This window comes from Hyperolius riggenbachi, chromosome 7 (genome assembly GCF_040937935.1).
Source record: "Hyperolius riggenbachi isolate aHypRig1 chromosome 7, aHypRig1.pri, whole genome shotgun sequence".
Classification (NCBI taxonomy): domain Eukaryota; kingdom Metazoa; phylum Chordata; class Amphibia; order Anura; family Hyperoliidae; genus Hyperolius; species Hyperolius riggenbachi.
In genome coordinates, this window is record NC_090652.1 from 191,622,856 (window position 1) to 191,646,387 (window position 23,532).

A 23,532-nucleotide genomic window follows, 5' to 3' on the forward strand; every position below is an offset into this window, starting at 1 on the left:
GGCTTCTACCAGCCCCCTGCAGCAGTCCTGTGCCCTCGCAGCCACTCACTAATCTACCTACGCGTAGATATGCGGCAACGCCAATTTTTGTACGCGTTGCGGTCCGCAATAGCGCTAATTACAGTCGGGAATGCGGAAAAGATACGCATGGCCAGTTCTGACAGGCCTGTCGGCAAAAACGAAACTAGCTGGCAGCGGGGGACCAGAGGATTAGTGAGTGGCTGCGAGGGCACAGGCCTGCTGCAGGGGGCTGGTAGAAGCCCCAGGTGAGTAAAACTGAAATTTTTTTTTCTGGCTTAAGGTTCACTTTAAGCTTACAGGTCTATAATTTCCTGGATCTGATTTTTTTTTTTTTGCCCTTCTTAAAGGGATACTGTAGGGGGGGTCGGGGGAAAATGAGCTGAACTTACCCGGGGCTTCTAACGTTCCCCTGCAGACATCCTGTGTTGGCGCAGCCACTCACCGATGCTCCGGCCCCGCCTCCGGTTAACTTCTGGAATTTCAGACTTTAAAGTCTGAAAACCACTGCACCTGTGTTGCCGTGTCCTCGATCCCGCTGATGTCACCAAGAGCGCACAGCGCAGGCCCAGTATGGTCTGTGTCTGCGCAGTACACTCCTGGTGACATCAGCGGGAGTGAGGACACGGGCGTGCAGGCGCAGTGGTTTTCTGACTTTAAAGTCAGAAATTCCAGAAGTGAACTGAAGGCGGGGCCGGAGCATCGGTGAGTGGCTGCGCCAACACAGGATGTCTGCGGGGGACCATTAGAAGCCCCGGGTAAGTTCAGCTCATTTTCCCCCGACCCCCCTACAGTATCCCTTTAAAGGGGAACTGAAGAGAGAGGTATATGGAGGCTGTCATGTTTATTTCCTTTTAGACAATACCAGTTGCCTGGCAGCCCTGCTGATCCTCTGCCTCTAATACTATAGCCCCTGAACAAGCATGCAGCAGATCAGGTGTTTCAGTGGTTCAGACTTATAAGTCTGATCTGACAAAACTAGCTGCATGCTTGTTTCTGGTTTTAATCAGATACTACTGCAGAGAAATAGACCAGCAGGGCTGCCAGGCAACTGGTATTGATTACAAGGAAATAAACAGGACAGCCTCCATATACCTCTCTCTTCAGTTCCCCTTTAAATAATGGGAAAACTTGGGCTGTACGGCAATCCACTGGGACTCTGCCAGTTGAGTCACAAAAGATAAGATAAATGGGTTTATCTATAACTGAACTTAATTCCCTTAGGACCAGAGGATGCATGCCATCAGAGCCAGGTGCCTTGTCTATTTTTAATTTTATTTAGTCTTGCCTTCACTTCTTCCTGCGTTAAGTATTTAATATTACAGTTGGAAGATTGAGACTCTTCTGCGTCTGTAATTCGCAACAGTGATGTTTCCCTTGTGAAGACAGAAGCAAATAAAGCATTTAATAATGCTGCCTTACCTTGGTCATCCACCATTGAGTTCCCACCCTCATCCTTTAGGAGTCCAATACAGTCAACCTTTCTTTTTTTAGAGTTGATGTACTTGTAAAACTTCTTTGGGTTAGATTTGAAATCCCTAGCGATTTGATTTTCAGCTTCAATCTTTGCCAGCCTAATTTATTTTTTACAACTTGTATTGCACTCCTTATAATTGCTTAGTGCAGCCTTGGTCCCCTCCTGTTTTAGGACCTTATAGGCATTCTTTTTCCCCTTCATTTTATCTCTAACCTTTCTATTCATCCATAGAGGCCTTTTTTTTTATTCCTAGTCATTTTGTTTCCGTATGGGATATACATACACTATTGATTGAGAATAAGTTTAAAAGCTTGCCATTTCCCTTCAGTGTCCTCCCGTTGTAGTACATTATCCCAGTTCACCAAACCTAGTGCCCGCCTGAGTTGATCCAACTTTGCTTTTCTGAAATTCATAGTTTTAGTGGTCCCGCTGCCCTGCGGCCTCTCAGTCACCAGATCAAACGTTATGTTGTGATCACTATTTCTCAAATATTCTTGAACGTTCACATTGGATACATTATCTGGTCTATTAGAAATTATCAAATCCAGTAACGCATTCCCCCTAGTTGGTTCCATTACCATTTGAGTCAAGTAATTGTCCTGTAGTGATGCCAGATATCTTTTATTATGTACCACTTACATCTTCAGTATTACTTTACAGCATACATAGGTATGTGAGCTTCAAATTATGGGACCAGCGGGCCCCAAGTTGAAAATTCCCTGGTGGGCCCTCAGTGTCCCAGTCCGAAACTGATTGAATGCCTTTGCCATATCAAGAGAAACAACTACTTTAAAGCCCAAGTTTATATGGCGTGCTTGAATGTTTGTCCAGAGGCTACAAACATTAATTGCAGTGTTTTTGCCTGGCGTGAACCCAGACGATCTGGGTGAATTTTAATGTCAGTGGATAAAAGGGAAATCTGGTAGTATGAATCACAGTATCACTGGACAGGAGTCCTTGCCAGGCTTGAGGAAAAGTATAATCCATGCCTCCTGAAAAGAGATTGTGAGACCTAGCCTCAACCGTGAACGTGAACATCTGCAGCAATATGGGGTAATAGTTTCATCAAACTTCATATACATTTCTATAGGTAAACCATCAAGGCCTGATGCTTTTTTTTATTTGGAAAACTTGCAATGGCTGTGGATATTTCCTTGGCAGTAAGGGGAGCTTCTAGGTCCTCACATTGCTCGTTGGTCAGACGTGGCAGGTTAATTTCAGCAAGGTATATCTCTCTGCATCAGTTTGTGTAGCAGGGCTGTGGCTTTTATTTGAGGTGCTGTAATACTCAAATACTGTTCACGTCAGCGCAACCTGTGATTTGGGTGACCTGGGAGTCAGTAATATGAGTAATAACTAGAGGAGAGGTGTAAGCCCTTGAAATCTTAGCTAAGAGGGTGCCCGCTCTCTCCCCCTGCTCAAAAAAGGCCTGTTTATTGAAAAAAAAAATAGCTCTTGGTTATTTCTTCTACAAACGGCTTAGCTTTTCTTGATACTGTGCGCCATTCAGATAGGCTCTCTGGTGTGCGTTATACGAAATATTGCGTATGAGCAACCTCAACTTGCCTAAATGGCTCCTGCTCAGTTAGTTTTGAGTCAGACTTAGTTTGCTACCACTGAAATACATTAACCCCAGAGGAAAGCCTTGAATGCATCCCTTACTAAGAATGCATTCTCTATCACTATGAAATGCAAAATAGTCTGTTTGGCAATGGTTTTTTGTGAGGTTATAAGGCCAAGCCAAAAGGGGTTTAGTGTCAAATATTTGTCCAAGGGTTTTCCACCCCACAAAATGGTCAATAAAATGGGTGCAAGAGCAGACAAGCCTGGGTAATATAGTGACTTGAGATACCTCCTTGAGCAACAAGGGCGACACAAAGAAATTATATGAGAGGAGGCAGCAAAGGTGGCCAAGAAGCAGGTGTACCTGCACTGGGTGGAAGTGGCGCCAAACTTCAGTGTAGATTTTTCAGCCATTAGATTAGCAAACAAAGTGATTTTGTCTAGTTTGGGGGGGGGGGGGGGGTATTTTATCAAAAACAGGGTTGCAAACTACATTGAATTCCCCATCCATAGCACACAACCACATTCATTCTGGCTAAAAACTGCAGTCCCTCTCTTACCACACTCTGATAATATGGAGGTGGGGATGTGAATATTAACTATAAATAAGCGGTTGCCTTGAATCCTGCAGTACAGAAAAATGTATGAAGTGGGTTCTCTGAGCACCATAAGGCATCTTTATCTCCCAGACATAAACCTTTTGTCATTTTAACATGGGAGTCGAGAACAAATCTAAGCTCCTTATTCTTTGACCTGTGCTATTTTTACAGACTATTATTAATGCTACATTTTATCCACTATTGAAAGAGGCACCGTTTCTGACTTTGTGCATCTACAGGTATATGTGTGAAGATGTTTGGGCATTTATGCTTATTGGTTTTTATTCCTTCACCTAATCATTAACAAAAGGGTCTACATAGTAGTTCTGATTCTAAACGCACATTTTTTTCCCCTTTTCCCTTGCTCTGACGTAGGCTAGGTTGGTGTTGTGGTTTATGGCAGCTTTTTAAATAAGGCTTACCACGTTGCAATGCACCACCTATATTATGTTTACAGTGAGAGAGAGAGTTGTGGTATTACGGGCATGCAGTGCTTTACTGCAAAACGTATGCGTTAACCCACAGTGAAGCATGCATTGCATCTTTACAATGTATGGGGAAAAAAACCCTGAAGATGTACTGGATACAATTTCAGGGAGCACAGAAAGGGTTAAAGAGTCTGTCTTGTATTGTACAGTGAGTGTGGAGGTGCTGTGAGTCACACCTAATGCTAAAACACTCATTGTAGCTAAACACCTCTGAGTGCAGCTGATATCTACAGCATTTCTATGTTCTATGCAAGAGCTCGGGTGCATTTAAACTGCTTGTCAGCATTTCCTGTTTGTGCAGGGCACTTGCTGCCAGCTGTATGCGTCCAGCACTTGAGGCAATCAGTGCATGTGCATCTGAGCCAGTGGCATCCATTCTTGGATGTGATGTGCAGCGTTCTGTTTTTTTTTTCTCCCGGGCAATAACTGCACCACGTCAACCACGTTTGCTGTTACACTCCCATTTGGTTGCATTATTTTGCACCCGGAAGACACTTGACCTTGGCAGTCGATGGGTAAATTGTGCATTTAATGTGCTGTGTATAGCTAGCTGTTACTCTGAAAGAGCCCTTAAAGAGAACCTGAGGCATGTGTGTCAAATCATATTAGGACACCGAGGCATGTTTTGAGTGCAGTGACCAGTGTGTCCTATTGTTTACTACTTGCCCTTTTTTTTTAAGGAGGGACAGCAGAGTCGGGGGGGGGGGGGGGGGGGGGGGGGGGCTGGAGTCACAATAGGACACGGAGTCTAGTCACTGTACACAAAACATGCCTCTGTGTCCTAATAAGATTTTAGACACGCCTTGGGTTCCGTTGAAACTGACACCATCTGGGGTTACCATGGATGCTGGGGTTCTTTTAAGTTTCTTGGAATTAGTCTTACTTTGAAGGGAGCCTGTAGTGAGAGGGATATGAAGGCTGCCATATTTATTCCTTTTAAACCATACCAGATGCCTGGCAGTCCTGCTGATTATTTTGGCTGCAGTAGTGTCTGAATCACACCTGAAACCAATCAAGCTGTGATTTTCTTGCAGCATAATACCTCACTGCAAAGCATCGCATGGCACCATTACATGTACTTAGTTCCTGGGGCAGAACTTGCTCAGTGACATGCAAACTTCTAAACTGGAAATACATCACCTGTATGCCCCTGATCTGCGAACCATACCCACTACCACAACATAATTTTTGTTTTGCCATTGACCCCCATTAAGTCAAGCACCGCTCGGGACCGCGCTCACTGCTTGGCAAAGCACTGCAGCTTTAGAAGGGCCACTTCCGTTGCGCCACAGATACTGTAGCATGTCTCATAGACCATGGCCACTGTGGCGAGCTGTAGCAGGGGAACGTACTTGTGATTTGACGTGGTAAGTATGTAAGGGTCCTCAAGGACAATTATCAAAATCAAGTGAAATTCTAAAAACCACATTTCTGGTAATTACTAGCAAGTAGCAATAGAAGGGCTTTCATTACTTGTGCAAAGAAAATCTCACGTGTACGGAACACTGTTTTTACTCTGGGCATATCTTTGGAGCACTGTGCCATTCAGAGATGGGGCCATTCTCTGTGCATGCAGAATTGGTCCTCACTGCCTATAATTCGTTGTGAGATTTTGTTTCAGAACAGCAGGAAGCAGCGAGTCAGGTGAAAATGGCGCTGGAAATTTGGGCACACCAGGATCTGCCAAAGGCCGTAATGTAAAGTACGGCTATAGGGACACTGTTATTTGGGCACTGTCAAGATAAAAATGGTGTAGTTCAGCCGCCAGCAATAGCTGGCAGTTGAATTAAGTCTTATTCCACAGTTCATGGCGACCTGAAGGGGGAATAGTAATTAAGGCCACCAGGAGTTTTGCCGGAGCACGGTGAGACAGTTTTCCTTTTTCCAGTACACAGGGGTGTTTGTATAGGTAACTTCTCCCATCAAATTGTATGACCTGTGGAAGTGATTGTTTATCGTTTGAACATCCGTCACTTTACACGCTTCTGAGGTCAGTTGACACTTTACATATTTTATGCATATTACATACAGGGGGTTGTTGACCCCTGGCACAAATTAACCAGGGAATTATTTGGAGAAATATTTAAGTATTGGGATAATAGAATATTGGAATATTTAATTCTGGAATACATAATCACTGTATTAATTAGTGTGTGTATACAGTATATAATGCTACCCTTTCCATAGCTAACATTAATTTACACGTCAGATGAGTCAATAGAGCTTGGGAAGCACAACATCCTAATTCCGGATAGTTGGAGGAAATTGTTTAACATATAAATTTACTCAGCAATTACCTTCTTTCCCACCATCTAAGGAGATTTTTTTAATGCGCTGTGTAATATGTTATCGCTTTATAAATACAATAAATAATAATAATGATTATAATAATAATGCTCAGTTCGCAGGTTTGATCTGGTTTGTTTTCTTATTACTATCTTAATAATGGTATAACTTTACACCTGAGATATATAAGGTGTGCTTTCCTCAACGACCCGAGATTTTAAGCACAAGTGAACGCACCACATTTCTTCAATCATTGTAATGCTGGGGAAACATGGAAGTTTTTTTTTTTTTTTACACCAATCGAGACGCTGATGGCTCGATTGATAGTTTCCGACGTGTCAGATACCCCGCCGGATGATTCCGTGCTTGATACCGGCGGGAAAGACAATAAAATAAATGAAGCGCTGATTAGGAAGTGCCCGCGAAGACTAGCAGGAATCGATCCGGGCGGCCGCGGGGACGAGCAGGAACACGCCGGCTTCGAGCCGCTGGCTCGATTCCGGCGCATAATCTACCGTGTATTACCAGCATTAGGGGTTATACTTGGGAGGACTCCCATTCGGTGGATTAAAGTGGATCCGAGAAACTTTTACTCATTGCATAATCGTGTTCCTTACACACAGTTTATAGGAGATTCCACTGGAGCAGGCACCACCAATGTAAATTAGTCTCTTTATTGTTCACATAGATTAAAAGCAGCAATAAAACGACAGACCACTGTTTCGAGCATACATTTCAAATACTGATCACTGATTGGTTTATATTTTGTATATATTGTATGATGAAATGTAGATGTATGTATTGCAGTCTTGACAACTTGACAAAGAGCATGGATGCTCGAAACAGCGGTCTGTCGTTGTATTGCCGCTCTTAAAGGGAACTGACCACATTCTCTTTCACTGGAATCTCTCCTGACATAGAAGCTGCCATGTTCCCCCCCCTCCCCTTCTCACATTCCTTATTTACAGAAGTCAGAGATGCTATCTTGACACATTGACATACACCATGGCTTTGAAAACACACTCCTAATTATTCACCCCCTTTGCTGATGAAAGGCATTGTTTACCTCTTGGTAATTAGCTCAATAAAACAATTAGAGGTTCCTGAACTCTCTGCGGATGGGGACGGTCGGCAGGCCTGCTCAAACAGGCCAATTTAACAACTTTGAATGTAAAATACAAGGTAAAATTAAAGTTTATTTTAATAATGAAACAGATAGTCGGCATGCATTTTTCATGTGCTATAGAAATGTCCTGAGTGAAAAAAAAAGGTGCTCGGTTCACTTTAATCTATGTGAACAATAAAGAGACTATAATTTACATTGGTGGTGCCTGCTCCAGGGGAATCTTCTATGTGACAGCTCCGGTGGTGTGGAACGCTGCAAGCTTGGGCACGCCGCTCTCTCCTTTTATGGGTGCTGTTCCAACCCTTTCAAGTGTTTACATAGTTCATAGGGAATTCCTCAAGCCAAATACTTTTTTTATAATGTTTTTTTTTTGTTTTAATATCCTAATTCCCTATAAACTAAATGAGCCTCGCCCACAGTTCCTCCAGCACCTAGGCACTCTTGAGTCCTATGTAGCAAAGGCTCATGAGAGCTCAGTCTAGGAGAGGAGGATACGGCGTCCTGGGGGAGCCGCCACTTTCACACCTATTGACGTAACACGGTCGTAATGGGGTTAAACGGTGTAATAACCGGTTTGGGCAAATTACGTGAATTTTAATTACAGTAGCATGCACTTAAAATGGCCGAAAACTGAAACCTGATATAGCTCATTTCATTGTGATTAGTGATAAATGGATTGGCGAATGAATGGAAGGAGAGCTGAAAGGTGAAAATTGCTCTGGTGCTCAAGGGGTAAAACTCCTTCAGTTGTGAAGTGGTTAAAATAGTAATGTTAAGCCAGTTTCATCAATCATTATGGTAACATTTTAGGGACAATCTATGAGATTCTAATAATGCAAAGTTGATGCATATGTATGTAAGAAGCTACCATAGCATTCTGCAGCTTTTTGCGGTGCTCTCTGATGTGCGCCAAATGGTCAAGTGTTTCTCCTAAAGCAAGTTAATGATCCAACACAGCCCAAACTTGTCAGAACTTCCTAAGATTTCCACCTACCGTGCAACCTGTTGACTCTCAGAATCTTATTGTGGCTTTGGATCTGGCAGACCTCTTCCTGTCAAAGGTTCCTAAGTTTCTAAACGTCATTTGATCATAAAGGAAGCGGTTCTCACTGACACCATGTCTTTCTTTGCAATTTTTCTGTAGGGAAGACCCAGACTTTTAAGTGGTTATTGCCTGTATCTCCACAATTGCCAAATTACCTTAGCCTTGCCAATTTTTGCCTTTGGGGGGGGGGGGGGGGAGGCTAAACACTACTTTCTGCTGTACAAAACTTTTCAAATAATGCTCATGAGTGTATGGCACCTGAATGTGTTCCAACGCTTCTTTTATCCAGATAGAGGAGGTTGTAAGTAATCAGGAAAAGTTAGGACACCTGTAGAATGGCGTTATTTAGAATTACAGAGAATACATTTTGAAACTGTCTCTTGAACACCACAATAAGCACCCAAAGCAGTGGACAGGGTCACCAGGGTTCACGCGCTTTGCGAGTCAGTCAAGAGAAGTGCAGCGTGAACTGCAAGTGAATGAACTCCCCGTGACCTTGTCCACTGCTTCGGGGGCTGAAGTGTGGTGCGGGAGAGATTTTAGGTCCTAATTTTCCTAATTCGAACAGCACTACTGTGGAAGTTGGTAGCATCAACTTTCAAGGCTTGATTAAATCTCTCTGGGCAAGAACTGCCCCAATTTTAATTATACAAGCTTGGACTTTAGTGTCATAGCCACTCCCAGCTAGAGAAGCTAGTAAAACCCAGGCGCACACATGGTCCTTGTTCATCATCTGTTGTCTAATACCATCCTCGACAGGCCAGGTGGACTGTGGCAAGTGGCCATCTTGGATTCCTTCTCACAAAGGCCTTTGGCCGCATGGCATCAGCCCTCTTTGGATTATTTCTCACAAAGACTTTACTGGAGTTTATGCTTTTGGAGTATGCTTTACTGGAGTCAGCTAAACACGGTATTTAGAACTTAAGACATTCTACTCATTTCTCATCTTTTCCTCCTCTATCCAAACAGTACCTCTCTACCACATTGTCTTATTTCAAAAAATTGTTGATTTGGCTAGTTAGATTGCAAATACAGTGGGTTGCAAAAGTATTCGGCCGTAGTAATTCTAAAGATCAGAGTAATAGGTGTGGCACATCCCCTTCAGTGAGTGAGGAACACAAATATAACCCTCACAGTCCAGCAGGCCTGCACTAACTGCACTTGAATCCACTGCCACTGGACGTGTGCTCCGCCAAACGAATGGGGAAAACAGTTCAAACATGAATGAAAGGAAGCAGAAGCGTGCACCTTCCGTCCAGGGTTTTAATCTCAAATAGTGACAGTGGTATAGATCAAAAGTACATTTCAGCGTATCAATGTGCAAAATCCAGCATGATAGGTGAACGTTGATGTGAAGCTTACGTGTCCATCCAGATGGCTGGTCTGTGGGAAGGAGGTGGGTGGGAGGCACTGAGGTGCCTCCCACCCACCTCCGTCCCACAGACCAGCCATCTGGATGGACACGTAAGCTTCACATCAACGTTCACCCATCATGCTGGATTTTGCACATTGATACGCTGAAATGTACTTTTGATCTATACCACTGTCACTATTTGAGATTAAAACCCTGGACGGAAGGTGCACGCTTCTGCTTCCTTTCATTCAAAAGTATTCGGCCCCCTTGAAGTTTTCCACATTTTGTCATATTACTGCCACAAACATGAATCAATTTTATTGGAATTCCACATGAAAGACCAACACAAAGTGTTGTACACATGAGAAGTGGAACGAAAATCCTACAGGATTCCAAACATTTTTTACAAATAAATAACTGCAAAGTGGTGTGTGCATAATTATTCGGCCCCCTTTGATCTGAGTGCAGTCAGTTGCCTATAGACATTGCCTGACGAGTGCTAATGACTAAATAGAGTGCACCTGTGTGTAATCTAATGTCAGTACAAATACAGCTGCTCTGTGAGGGCCTCAGAGGTTGTCTAAGAGAATATTGGGAGCAACAACACCGTGAAGTCCAAAGAACACACAAGACAGGTCAGGGATCAAGTTATTGAGAAATTTAAAGCAGGCTTAGGCTGCAAAAAGATTTCCAAAGCCTTGAACATCCCACGGAGCTGTTATGATCGCTTCTGCAGCGTTTACTGCTGACTGCAGTGGTATTGCAAACCAAGCAGTTCTAATGTCATTACATGCATTTGCTTGCATAGTTTGGTTTGCACTTAAACTAGTTGCTGATTCCATCTGCAGTCGCTCTGAAGTTAATGACAGTTTAATATGCTTTTGTGTAAACAAACATTGTCTGCTGCAATGGAGGGGCAATCCCTTTCCTGCAGGCTGCATATCATTGTCTGCCTTTTCCTGCTATCAGCCTGTGATTAATTACCATTCACTTGTGTGGGAATCTGCAGGTCTGCTCCCATTGGATGACCTCAGTATAAAGAACTGCTTCCTGCAATGCCTCATGGGCTACCATAGTCTCAGATTCTGTCTGTTACTCTGCCCGTGCCCCACCTCGTTCCTAGTCCGTGTGGACTGCGCTGACTCCTGCGAAGAGGTCAGCGAGTCCTCCTAGTTCTGCTCTTGTTTCTAGAAGTTGTTACTTTGCTTGTCTTGTGTCATATATTGGTTCATCGCCAATATATACGCATACTTGCACGTTTATTATTTTCCTTGTATTCGTGTTATGTTGATACATCAGTGTCGCTGATATATACGTACACGAACTGTTTATATCCTATGTTCCGTTAGTCAGCGTTCCAGCTCGCTGAGCTAGTTATCCTGTTCCTGGTCCTGTTTGTGGATTGCGTTCATCTCTGCGAAGAGATAGCGAATCCTTCTGAGTTCTGTTCCCTGTATTACTCCAGTCTTAGTCAGAGTTCCTGCTTATGTCATATATCGGTTCATTGCCGATATATACATATGTTAGTCAGACGTTACAAATAGTTTCATTGATGGCTGTAATTGTAATACGCTAGGAAATCATACTTATTGTATATTTATCTGTGTTACGTTCATCTATCTTGATCCTGCTATTCCCTGACTATCTTGTCCTGTCTTTGTGAGGCACGCCATCGCTGCTAACGCATTGGCTACCTCATTCCAGTCTGTTTTATTGTGGACGCTTGCTGTCACTAAGTAGTGGCAAGTTAAGCAAGCGTTCATTCTGTCTACCTGTCCTGATCTCCTCAGTCCTGGTTTATGCGCTCAGCGCTGCTTTGCGCTGAGACGTTATTACGAAAGTGTTGTTTGTGGCTGTTCGGATCTGCACCGGCTCTGTGCACCACAATCTCCTATTGGAGTCAGTCCTCTCCTCCACTAAACTGGGGATATCCTGATTCCTTGTGCTGGTGTGTGTACCTCCTTCACGTCAGCTTATGTGTTGCATGCTGACTGTGGAGATTACACCTCCAAGCTTAACATTATGGTAGCCCCATTACCAATCCCCATTGTGAGGGGGGGGGGGTTCCCAGCAAAAATGACACTGTTTGTTATGGTTCCTGTTCCTTTAAGAAATTTGAGAAACTAAATTCTGAAACAGAAAATGAGTTTTTTTCTGAATGTACCAGGTTTTTGGCCAATCCCGAGCTCCAGGCTACTCCTGTTTCAACGTGGGCCCCCCAGTTAATTTATGTTTTGTTTAAGGGAAATTTGTTCCAGTGGGCGTACGATGTCTTGGATCATACCAATTTAAAAGAGAGACCACTGGAATTTCTAGCGTTTGTGATCCATAACTGGCTGCGCAAAACCGATTTGCCTAGCCCTTTTGATAAGCTCCTGGCAGCTTGTCAATCAGCTGCTCCGTCTACTGCCTACAAAAATAATCAGCAAGCAGATAATTGTTCTGATAACTTTTCTTCTGCTAAGGCAGCAGGGTCTAAAGCCAAACGTAAACGCTCCAAAAGAAAAGCGTTACAATCAGCGGAGTCGTTGCCCTTGGCGACTGCGCATCAGATCTGTAATGAGACTCCGCCAGTAGCAGATAATGAAATTCAGTCGCCATTCAGGGGAGTCAAATGGACCTATGAAACTACTAATGAACTTTCATTGCTAGCCAGGGAAAATAAAAGTTCTTGTTTAAATGAATTATCTGAATATGATTATGAAGATATATTACAGAGTATTGAACAGATCAATTTATTCGTGCAGCAAGGGAAATTTGCATACACTACAGTTCAACACTTGCTACAGGTATTGGAGATCCTTAGGAATAAGAAATCGGCCAATCACCTGCTAAATAACCCAATGTATGTTTCTGCCACTAACACATTTGCAAACTATGATCAGCCGGAATGCTCAGCTGTTAAGTATGCATGGGATCCTCCATTTGAGAAAGGAGAGATGGAAGCCCTGGTCTATGAATGGAAGAAAGATGCAAGTTCATTTTGTCAGTTTTACAGTGCAAAAAGTGAATTAGTATTGAATGCATGCATTAAGTCTGCCTATAACCTAATAAAAACTGGTGTGTGTGGGTATGACTTTGTGGTTCCATTGATCGATGTGTGGAAGATGATTTTGGACGATTTTTATGCGATTCAATCAGTTGATACCAGGGAAGACACACTGTCAATTGGAGACTGTCCCACTTCTCCAGTTACTGAGTCCCTGCCATGTCTTGTGAATGTTCCTGTAACTCCACCCTGTACCATGGATAACCCAGTGTTACTTCCCAGTAAAACAGAAGCCACTGATACTTTCTTAACTTTGCCCTGCACAAATTTCTCAGCAGAGAATCCAGAGGTCCTGCTGACTTCTGAGTCCAGCCTAGCCAGTACTCATGAGTCTTTGTTCAGTGAAACAGACACCAGAAAAATCTTGCCTGTCTCTGCAAACACTTCTGCAGAAATTACCTGTGTTAATAAAGTTCAACTCCTGTCTGATCCAGCAGATGCCAGTAGATGCACTACATTAGTTTCTGAGTCCCAGCAATCCTGTCTAGAAACCTCAGAACCCCAGCATCTGAATTTTCCAATTTTCCAATTGAATAGTGCTTCAGATGCACAAACTTTGTGTCTTGATCTTCCTGTCTCTACACCTCGCTCTGGTTTCGTGAGTGGCTCAGAGCATCTATGTGAACCTGAAATCGTAGAACTATTACCTTGTTCAGAAAATGTTCTAGTCAATTTGCCCTGTACCATGAATTGTGCAGTAGATCTTCCCAATGAAACTCAGGTCACAGAATCATTATGCTGTCCAGCAGGTGCTTCCATGGTTTTGCCCTGCAATATGGACTGTTCAGTGATCCTGTCCAGTGAAGCTGTGGTCGCAGAGTCTTATGCTTCACCCAGTACTTTGGATACTTCAAACCCTCTAGCAGAGGAGTCTGAGGCACTGCTTACCTCAGTTGGTGTTGCAATAATATTCACTTGTCTAGCAGCTGTTTTGGAATTACAGTCTGCTTTAATAAAACTTGATGAATTTCTGCCCAGCAAAGCAGAAGCCATTGAAATATTGTCCTCGTCAGCAAGTGTGTTAGATACCTTGCCCTGTACACAGTCTGATTTAACCAATGTTGTTGAGTCCCTCTCCAGTGTTGTAACAGCCGAGGAACTCCAGCCCTGTCCTCTGAATGTTTCAGAAGTCTTGCCCTATAACATGGATAATTCTGACTCGCTGGAAAAAATAGAAATCTCAGAATTTCAGTCCGGGTTAATGAGTGTTTCTGAAACCCAGCCCTGTATCCTGGAAAATTCTGGTTTTCTGCCCGGTGTGGCAGTAGTTCCAGAGTCCCCTTCCTGTCCAGTGAGTTTCTCAGTTTTGCCTAGTTCAGTGGGGATTGCTGCAATATTGACTTGTTTTGCAGCCCTTCATGAGCTCCAATCCAGTGTATTTGATGAGTCTCTGTCTAGTCCAGAAGAAGCTATGGGAACCCTGTCTAGTTCAGTGCATACATCAGAAGATTTGCCCTGTCTTGTAAATGCCCCTGAACATGATTTGTTAATAACCCTGCTGGAATCAGCAACATCTAAGTCTGATCCTGCAGTTTTTAGTGAGAATCCAGTAACTGTCAAGTCTAGTCATGATGAATTTTTTTTGCCCAGTTCTGGTTTCGGTCCTGTCTTGACTGACTTTGAGGTTCGCAGTTCCTTGACATGCCCAGAGGTTTCTCTTGTGCCAGTGTGCCCAGATGTGCTTCGTATGCCAGAGTGCCCAGATGTGTCTGTGTTAGCGTGCTCACGTGCTTCCCTAGTGGAGACATGTTCTGATGTTGCCGGTTGGCCTGCATGCCCGGAGATGGTTCTGGTCCCTAAAAGCCCTGATCTTGAGGTTTGTCCTTGTGACCCTGACTCTGGAGTTGCCCTGGGTTCCATAGGGGTTCTTGATAGTTCTCCATGTGAGCCTAAGGGGCTTTCTGACCTGTGGGGATCTCTTTGGAGCTTCCAAGTGTTCTGGGAGATCTCTGAGGAAACTTGTCCTGGTACCTTGGACTGGTTCAACAGTGGGTTTTGTGTTGGTAAGGACAGTTCCGGTGGGCATTGCAAAGGCTTTGGCGTTTTTGGACAGTCCCTGGAAGGCGGTGGGTATCGCTCAGAGAGTTTCTTGGGGTTGTTTTCTGGAAGTCGTGGTTCTGATGGGTATCACACTGAGGCTTGTAGTGCTGACGGGCATGGTTCGGTAGGTTCTGGTTCCAATTGGTCTAGTTTTGGTGAGACTGATTCGGGAATTTGGTTTTGTCGGGCTGATCCGACCTTCATGAATTTTCAGTCAGATCCGTTTGCTGGATTTCCCACTTCTGATTTTTTGGTTTGGGTGGTTCAGGAGAAATATGTCAGTTTTTATAGGCGTCCAGAGGCCGCGTTTAAGGGAGGGGGTACTGTTATGATCGCTTCTGCAGTGTTTACTGCTGACTGCAGTGGTATTGCAAACCAAGCAGTTCTAATGTCATTACATGCATCTGCTTGCATAGTTTGGTTTGCACTTAAACTAGTTGCTGATTCCATCTGCAGTCGCTCTGAAGTTAATGACAGTTTAATATGCTTTTGTGTAAACAAACATTGTCTGCTGCAATGGAGGGGCAATCCCTTTCCTGCAGGCTGCATATCATTGTCTGCCTTTTCCTGCTATCAGCCTGTGATTAATTACCATTCACTTGTGTGGGAATCTGCAGGTCTGCTCCCATTGGATGACCTCAGTATAAAGAACTGCTTCCTGCAATGCCTCATGGGCTACCATAGTCTCAGATTCTGTCTGTTACTCTGCCCGTGCCCCACCTCGTTCCTAGTCCGTGTGGACTGCGCTGACTCCTGCGAAGGGGTCAGCGAGTCCTCCTAGTTCTGCTCTTGTTTCTAGAAGTTGTTACTTTGCTTGTCTTGTGTCATATATTGGTTCATCGCCAATATATATATATTCGTACACGAACTGTTTATATCCTATGTTCCGTTAGTCAGCGTTCCAGCACGCTGAGCTAGTTATCCTGTTCCTGGTCCTGTTTGTGGATTGCGTTCATCTCTGCGAAGAGATAGCGAATCCTTCTGAGTTCTGTTCCCTGTATTACTCCAGTCTTAGTCAGAGTTCCTGCTTATGTCATATATCGGTTCATTGCCGATATATACATATGTTAGTCAGACGTTACAAATAGTTTCATTGATAGCTGTAATTGTAATACGCTAGGAAATCATACTTATTGTATATTTATCTGTGTTACGTTCATCTATCTTGATCCTGCTATTCCCTGACTATCCTGTCCTGTCTTTGTGAGGCACGCCATCGCTGCTAACGCATTGGCTACCTCATTCCAGTCTGTTTTATTGTGGACGCTTGCTGTCACTAAGTAGTGGCAAGTTAAGCAAGCGTTCATTCTGTCTACCTGTCCTGATCTCCTCAGTCCTGGTTTATGCGCTCAGCGCTGCTTTGCGCTGAGACGTTATTACGAAAGTGTTGTTTGTGGCTGTTCGGATCTGCACCGGCTCTGTGCACCACAATCTCCTATTGGAGTCAGTCCTCTCCTCCACTAAACTGGGGATATCCTGATTTCTTGTGCTGGTGTGTGTACCTCCTTCACGTCAGCTTATGTGTTGCATGCTGACTGTGGAGATTACACCTCCAAGCTTAACAGGAGCACTGTTCAAGCGATCATTCAGAAATGGAAGGAGTATGGCACAACTGTAAACCTACCAAGACAAGGCCATCCACCTACACTCACAGGCCGAACAAGGAGAACGCTGATCAGAAATGCAGTCAAGAGGCCCATGGTGACTCTGGACGAGCTGCAGAGATCTACAGCTCAGGTGGGAGACTCTGTCCATAGGACAACTATTAGTCATGCACTGTACAAAGTTGGCCTTTATGGAAGAGTGGCAAGAAGAAAGGCATTGCTAACAGAAAGCATAAGCCCCGTTTGCAGTTTGCCACAAGCCATGTGGGGGACACAGCAACCATGTGGAAGAAGGTGCTCTAGTCAGATGAGACCAAAATGGAACTTTTTGGCCAAAATGCAAAACGCTATATGTGGCAGAAAACTAACACTGCACATCACTCTGAACACACCATCCCCACTGTCAAATATGGTGGTGGCAGCATCATGTTTGGGGGTGCATCTCTTCAGCAGGGACAGTGAAGCTGGTCAGAGTTGATGGGAAGATGGATGGAGCCAAATACAGGGCAAACTTGGAAGAAAACCTCTTGGAGACTGCAAAAGACTTGAGACTGGGGCGGAGGTTCACCTTCCAGCAGGACAATGACCCTAAACATAAAGCCAGGGCAACAATGGAATGGTTTAAAACAAAACATATCTATGTGTTAGAATGGCCCAGTCAAAGTCCAGATCTAAATCCAATCGAGAATCTGTTGCAAGATTTGAAAACTGCTGTTCACAAACGCTGTCCATCTAATCTGACTGAGCTGGAGCTGTTTTGCAAGGAAGAATGGGCAAGGAGTTCAGTCTCTAGATGTGCAAAGTTGGTAGAGACATACCCTAAAAGACTGGCAGCTGTAATTGCAGCAAAAGGGGGTTCGTTTTGTTTATTTATTTTAAGTATTTATATAGCGTTGACATATTACGCAGCGCTGTACAGAGTATATTGTCTTGTTACTAACTGTCCCTCGGAGGAGCTCACAATCTAGTCCCTACCATAGTCATATGTTTATGTATGCATTGTGTAGTGTAGGTATCATAGTCTAGGGCCAATTTAGGGGGAAGCCAATTAACTTATCTGTATAAACAGAGGAACACCAAGAGCCCCAATAGTGTAGTATGTATTGACAAAGGGGGTAATGACAAAGAGTAATAGTTGTTATACTCACAAACATGGGTCACCAATAGGCAAACGCTGTAAAGGCAGGTGGGGAGATTATCCTGACCCCACTCAGGAATAAGAAGTCGCTCTCTGTAGCTAGTAGAAAGGGTCGCAACCCTCCACCAAGGGTGGATACAATATTATATAAGAGAGAACAGAGGCGCCAATAGGATAAAAGGGGTTTTAAAGGAGCTTAAAAGCCAAAACTTGGTAATTAGAGGAGGCAGTGTTGGACTTACCCCCTCCAAGCAGACACAACACGACTGTACATTCAGTCTATTTATTTACGAACTCCAGATAAAGCAACGAGTTTCACGGGTCAGCGCCCGCTTCCTCAGGCAATAGAAAAAGGAGTTGCAGCATCTAGCAAAACAAACGACACTCAGCGCCTCTTACCCCCTCTCTGTGTCTGCTTGGAGGGGGTAAGTCCACCACTGCCTCCTCTAATTACCAAGTTTTGGCTTTTAAGCTCCTTTAAAACCCCTTTTATCCTTTTGGCGCCTCTGTTCTCTCTTATCTAACTTATCTGTATGTTTTTGGGATGTGGGAGGAAACCGGAGTGCCCGGAGGAAACCCACACAGACACAGGGAGAACATACAAACTCCTTGAAGATGTTGACCTAGCTGGGATTCGAACCGGGGACCCAGCGCTGCAAAGCGAGAGCGCTAACCACTACGCCACCGAGCTGGTTCTACAAAGTATTGACTCAGGGGGCCGAATAATTACGCACACCCCACTTTGCAGTTATTTATTTGTAAAAAATGTTTGGAATGATGTATGATTTTCGATCCACTTCTCACATGTACATCACTTTGTATTGGTCTTTCACGTGGAATTGGAATTGATGCATGTTTGTGGCAGTAATGTGACAAAATGTGGAAAACTTCAAGGGGGCCGAATACTTTTGCAACCCACTGTAACTGTTTTCTTCTTTATTGTGCTCACAGTGGATTTTTCTTTTTTCCCCTTCTTTCTTTCTTTAGGCTAAAAGTTGGTCTTCAAGTAGTTGCTGTGAAAGCCCCAGGATTTGGTGATAATCGAAAAAATCAGCTGAAGGATATGGCCATTGCTTCAGGTGGAGCGGTAAGTTAGTACATAATTAGGCAGAATGTAGTTACAAAAGACTTTCTATATTTCAAAATGTCACAGCATTTGTTCTTCTATATTATTAAGTTTGCCTGTTGGATTGTCTAATAATGCACAGCTAATGCTTCTTACCTGAAAGTATGTGTGTGTTTATACCATTTACTCAGTGTTTTTTCATCACCTAATCTTTTTTTTGAAAATAAGTATTTATTGGGTCATCAACAAAATATGTGATAACAGTTACAACCATATAATACATCTAGCGAATATTTTATAGTTTCTTTCTTGAGCTATGGACGCAAGAGATGTTTTATGTGTAAGGGTACAAATCTTATCCCATTTTTCGGGCGTAAAGGTTGTGTGTAGATCTGATTCCCTTTTAGAGATGAGCGGTAAGGCTGCTCCTTTAGTAAGGGGGAGAAGTATAATTTGACTTGAGATGATGTACGTTCTTGCGGTTCTGTGCTTGTATAAAGCAATTCAAATGGGAAAAGATTTCGATTGATGTGTGACTTAGGATGTAACAATTTATAAAAACTGGAAATTTGTCTCTGAAATATCCACGTAAATTTAGGATGGTTAAGTGTGGAATCTGAGTCTGAGGGAATTGGGATGGTCCCTGATGTGTTAATGTGTCTGACTTGTGGCCAATTTTCTCCGGAGAGATGAAGGATATGAGGGCTTTGCATTCCAAACGGGAATTCTGCATTGTGCAGGCAAGAAGTTTTAAATCAAGATGATTCCATTTATTGGCTAACTAAAAAGAATAAGAATAAGCGAGCTTTCGGCTTTGCAGCCTTCGTCAGGCTTACAATCCTGTATCAAGGATTGTAAGCCCGTCAAAGGCTGCAAAGCCGAAAGCTTGCTTATTTTTTTTAGTTACCCAATAAATGGTATCATCCTGATTCAAAACTTCTTGGTTTTACTGATGGCTAAAACGGTACAATACCCTACTGTTACTGCATTGTCCAGGAGGTCTGTTAACCATTTAAGCCTCCTGGATGTAGCAGTTACGTCCAGGAGGCCATGTGCGCTCCCACGCACTCCCGCGGCCGATCGTTAGCCCAGGAATCAATCAATCGGGCCATGGTGCCCGATGATTGATTCCTCTCCCCTGCAGAAAAAGCGACGGCTTCTCTCGGAAGCCTCGCTTTTTCTGTCTCTTGCGTCCCCTACATCCCTTTAAGCGTACATTGTTACTCTTTTATAGTGACGTCATGTAAACAAACTCATGGCTGCCATCTTGTGGCCAAAAAGTAAAACTACATCTAAATGCAAAAAAAAAATCAACACATTTGCCTAAAAAAATTACTATTTACATCCCACCCTCCCAAAAATACCCAAATAAAATGTTTAATAATAATAATAAAAAAAAATGACTAAAAAAAACACGTAAATATTTACCTAAGGGTCTAACCTTTTTAAATATAATTTTAACCACTTCACCACTAAGGGGTTTTACCCCTGAAACACCAGAGCAATTTTCACCTTTCAGCGCTCCTTCCATTCATTCGTCTATAACTTTATTATTACTTATTGCAATGAAATGAACTATATCTTGTTTTTTTCGCCACCAATTAGGCTTTCTTTAGGTGGGACATTATGCCAAGAATTATTTTATTCTAAATGTTTTAATGGGAAAATAGGAAAAAATTTGGGAAAAAATCATTATTTTTCAGTTTTTGGCCATTATAGTTTTTAAATAATGCATGTTACTGTAATTAAAACCCATGAAATGTATTTGCACATTTGTCCCGGTTATAAAACCGTTTAAATTATGTCCCTATTACAATGTTTGGCGCCAATATTTTATTTGGAAATAAAGGTGCATTTTTTTTCAGTTTTGCATCCATCCCTAATTACAAGCCCATAGTTTATAAAGTAACAGTGTTATACCCTCTTGACATAAATATTTAAAAAGTTCAGTCCCTAAGGTAACTTCTTTATTTATCTTATTTATTTATTTTTTTTTACCCCCCCCCCCCCCCCCCAAAAAAAAAAATAAAAATTTGGGGCGTGTGGGAGGTAATGAGTTAATTTATTGTGTAAAACTAATGTATTTGTATATGTAAAATGCTTTAGGGTGTAGTTTTACTATTTGGCCACAAGATGGTGACAGTGAGGTTTTGTTCATGCGACCTGTGAGCGTCCGGAAGGACGCTTACAGGAAGCACTATGAGGCTGGAAAAATCACAATGATCGCGTTGTTTCTCATAGAAGCAGCAGATCATTGCGGGGGCTTAGATCAACGAACGGGAATGTATTTTCCCATTCATTGATCTCTGGGCGAGCGGGCAGCAGCGTGCACGAGCGGTGGGAGCGCGGACAGCGGCGGGAGTTAGGAGTTTCTCCGTCCCTTGGTTTTAGAAGGATGGAAAAAGGGACGGAGATATCCGTACCGCGCGGGGGTAAAGTGGTTAAAGATGAAATTATTATTATTATTTTTTTTTTAATTATAAGCTATAATTTTTTTATTTACCGGTATTTCCAAATAAAATATTGTTGCCATACATTGTGATAGGGACATAATTTAAATGGTGTAATAACAGAGACAAATGGGCAAATACAATATGTGAGGTTTTTTTAATTATGGAGGCATGTATTATTTTAAAACTATAATGGCTGAAAACTGAGAAATAATGATTTTTTTCCGTTTTTTTTCTTATTCTTCCTGTTAAAATGCATTTACAGTAAAGTGGCTCTCAGCAAAATGTACCACCCAAAGAACGCCTACCATATTTCGCGCCGTATAAGACGCTCCGGAATATAAGACGCACCCAGGTTTAGAGGGTAAAAAACAGGGAAAAAAAATATAAACTAAACCTGGTGCATCCATATTTCAGGAGTGTCTTATACATGACCTCCCCCAAATGGTGTCCTCCTGTGTACCTCATGTGCCCTCTTATCTCACCCTGTCTACCCTAAGTGTCTTGTGGTCTCCCCCCTGTGCCCTCTGGTCCCCCCGTGTCCTCTGGTCTCCCCCCTTGGTCCCCCCCCCCCTGTAGTTACCCCCCTGTGGTCTCCCTTGTACCCTGTGGTTGCCCTCCTGTGTCCTCTGGTCCCCCCTGTGCCCTGTGGTTTCCCCCGTATCCTCTGGTCCCCCCCTGTGCCCTGTGGTTGTCCTCTGGTCCCCTCCTGTCCCCTGCGGTTGCCCCCCTGTGTCCTCTGCCCCCCTGTGGTCACCCCCGTGTCCTCTGGTCCCCCCTGTGATTGCCCCGTGTCCTCTTGTCCCCCCCCCTGTACTCTGTGGTCCCCCTGTGTCCTCTGGTCCCCCTCCTGTGTCCTCTTGCCCCCCCCCCTGTACCCTGTGGTCACCCCCCTGTGTCCTCTGGTCCCCCCTGTGGTCGCCCCCCTGTGTCCTCTTGTCCCCTCTGTACCCTGTGGTCCACCTCCTGTGTCCTCCTGTCCCCTGTGGTCGCCCTGCTGTGTCCTCTTGCCCCCCCCCCCCCCCCCCCCAGCGTCCTCATGTGTCCCCGCTGGCCTGGCCTGCCCCTCGCTTATGTCTCTGGCCCCCCCCCCCCCCGCTTATGTCTCCGGGTCCCCTGAAGTCAGCGGCAGCTTACCTCCTCCATGTGTCCCCGCTGGCCTGGCCTGCCCCCCGCTGATGTCTCCGGTCCCCCCCGCTTATGTCTCCGGGTCCCCTGCAGTCAGCGGCGGCAGCAGCAGCTGCTTACCTCCTCCATCTTGCCCGCGGCGATTGAAGACATCCGGCTTCCCCCGTGCGGCTTCCTCTAGTGCCGGCTTCTAATGACGCGTCATCAATGACGCGTCATTAGAAGCCAGCACTAGAGGAAGCCGCACGGGGAAGCCGGATGTCTTCAATCGCCGCGGGCAAGATGGAGGAGGTAAGCTGCTGACGCTGACTGCAGGGGACCCGGAGACATAAGCGGGGGGGACCGGAGACATCAGCGGGGGGCAGGCCAGGCCAGCGGGGACACATAAGGACGCTGGGGGGACACAGGCAGGGAATCCCCGATGGCGTCGAGTCGGCGGGTCTTATCGGCGGGAGCGTGGAAGTCGGGGATTCCCTGCCTTTGCCGTATAAGACGCAGGGACTTTTTCTCCCCATTTTTGGGGGAGGAAAAGTGCGTCTTATACGGCGAAAAATACGGTAATTGGTGGCGGAAAAAACAAGATATAGATCAGTTCATTGTGATAAGTAGTGATGAAGTTATGGGCTAATGAATGGGAGGTGAACATTGCTTGGATGCATAAAGTGAAAACGACTGAGGGCTGAAGTGGCTAAGGGGCTTGGAACAGTCGATAGGTTGTATTGTGTGACAAATTTATCCCAAGATTTGAGGGTTGTGTTTGCCCACCAAGATATTTTGTCTTACATAGATATTTTGTAGGAATGGTGAGATATTTCTATACCTTTTAATTGACTGGTTGTTTCGGATTGCATCTGCAAAATGTTCCATTGTAATAATTTATAAAAGTGGCGATAGAGGACAGCACTGTCTAGTTCCATTGCAAATGTCTAAGGCGTCCGACAGGGTTCAGTTAACTGATATTCTGGCAGTAGGGTTTGAGTATGACATAATTTTATGTAGGATCTTAGGGGGAAGTCCTATTTGTAGTAAAGAGCCTTTTAGAAAATCCCAGTGAATCCTGTCGAACACCTTTTCAGCATCCAGTGAAAGCAGACACATAGG

General features: G+C 44.1%; 1 protein-coding gene across 2 annotated transcripts in view; it reads left to right on the forward strand.

Moving 5' to 3' along the window:
* HSPD1 (heat shock protein family D (Hsp60) member 1) overlaps positions 1-23,532 on the forward strand; it is a 715,033-nt gene that overhangs the window by 625,060 nt on the left and 66,441 nt on the right. For both annotated transcript variants that reach the window (XM_068244950.1, XM_068244948.1), the window contains exon 8: positions 18,775-18,874. In XM_068244950.1, the coding sequence (XP_068101051.1) occupies positions 18,775-18,874 (100 nt within the window). The remainder of the gene's footprint in view (positions 1-18,774; positions 18,875-23,532) is intronic.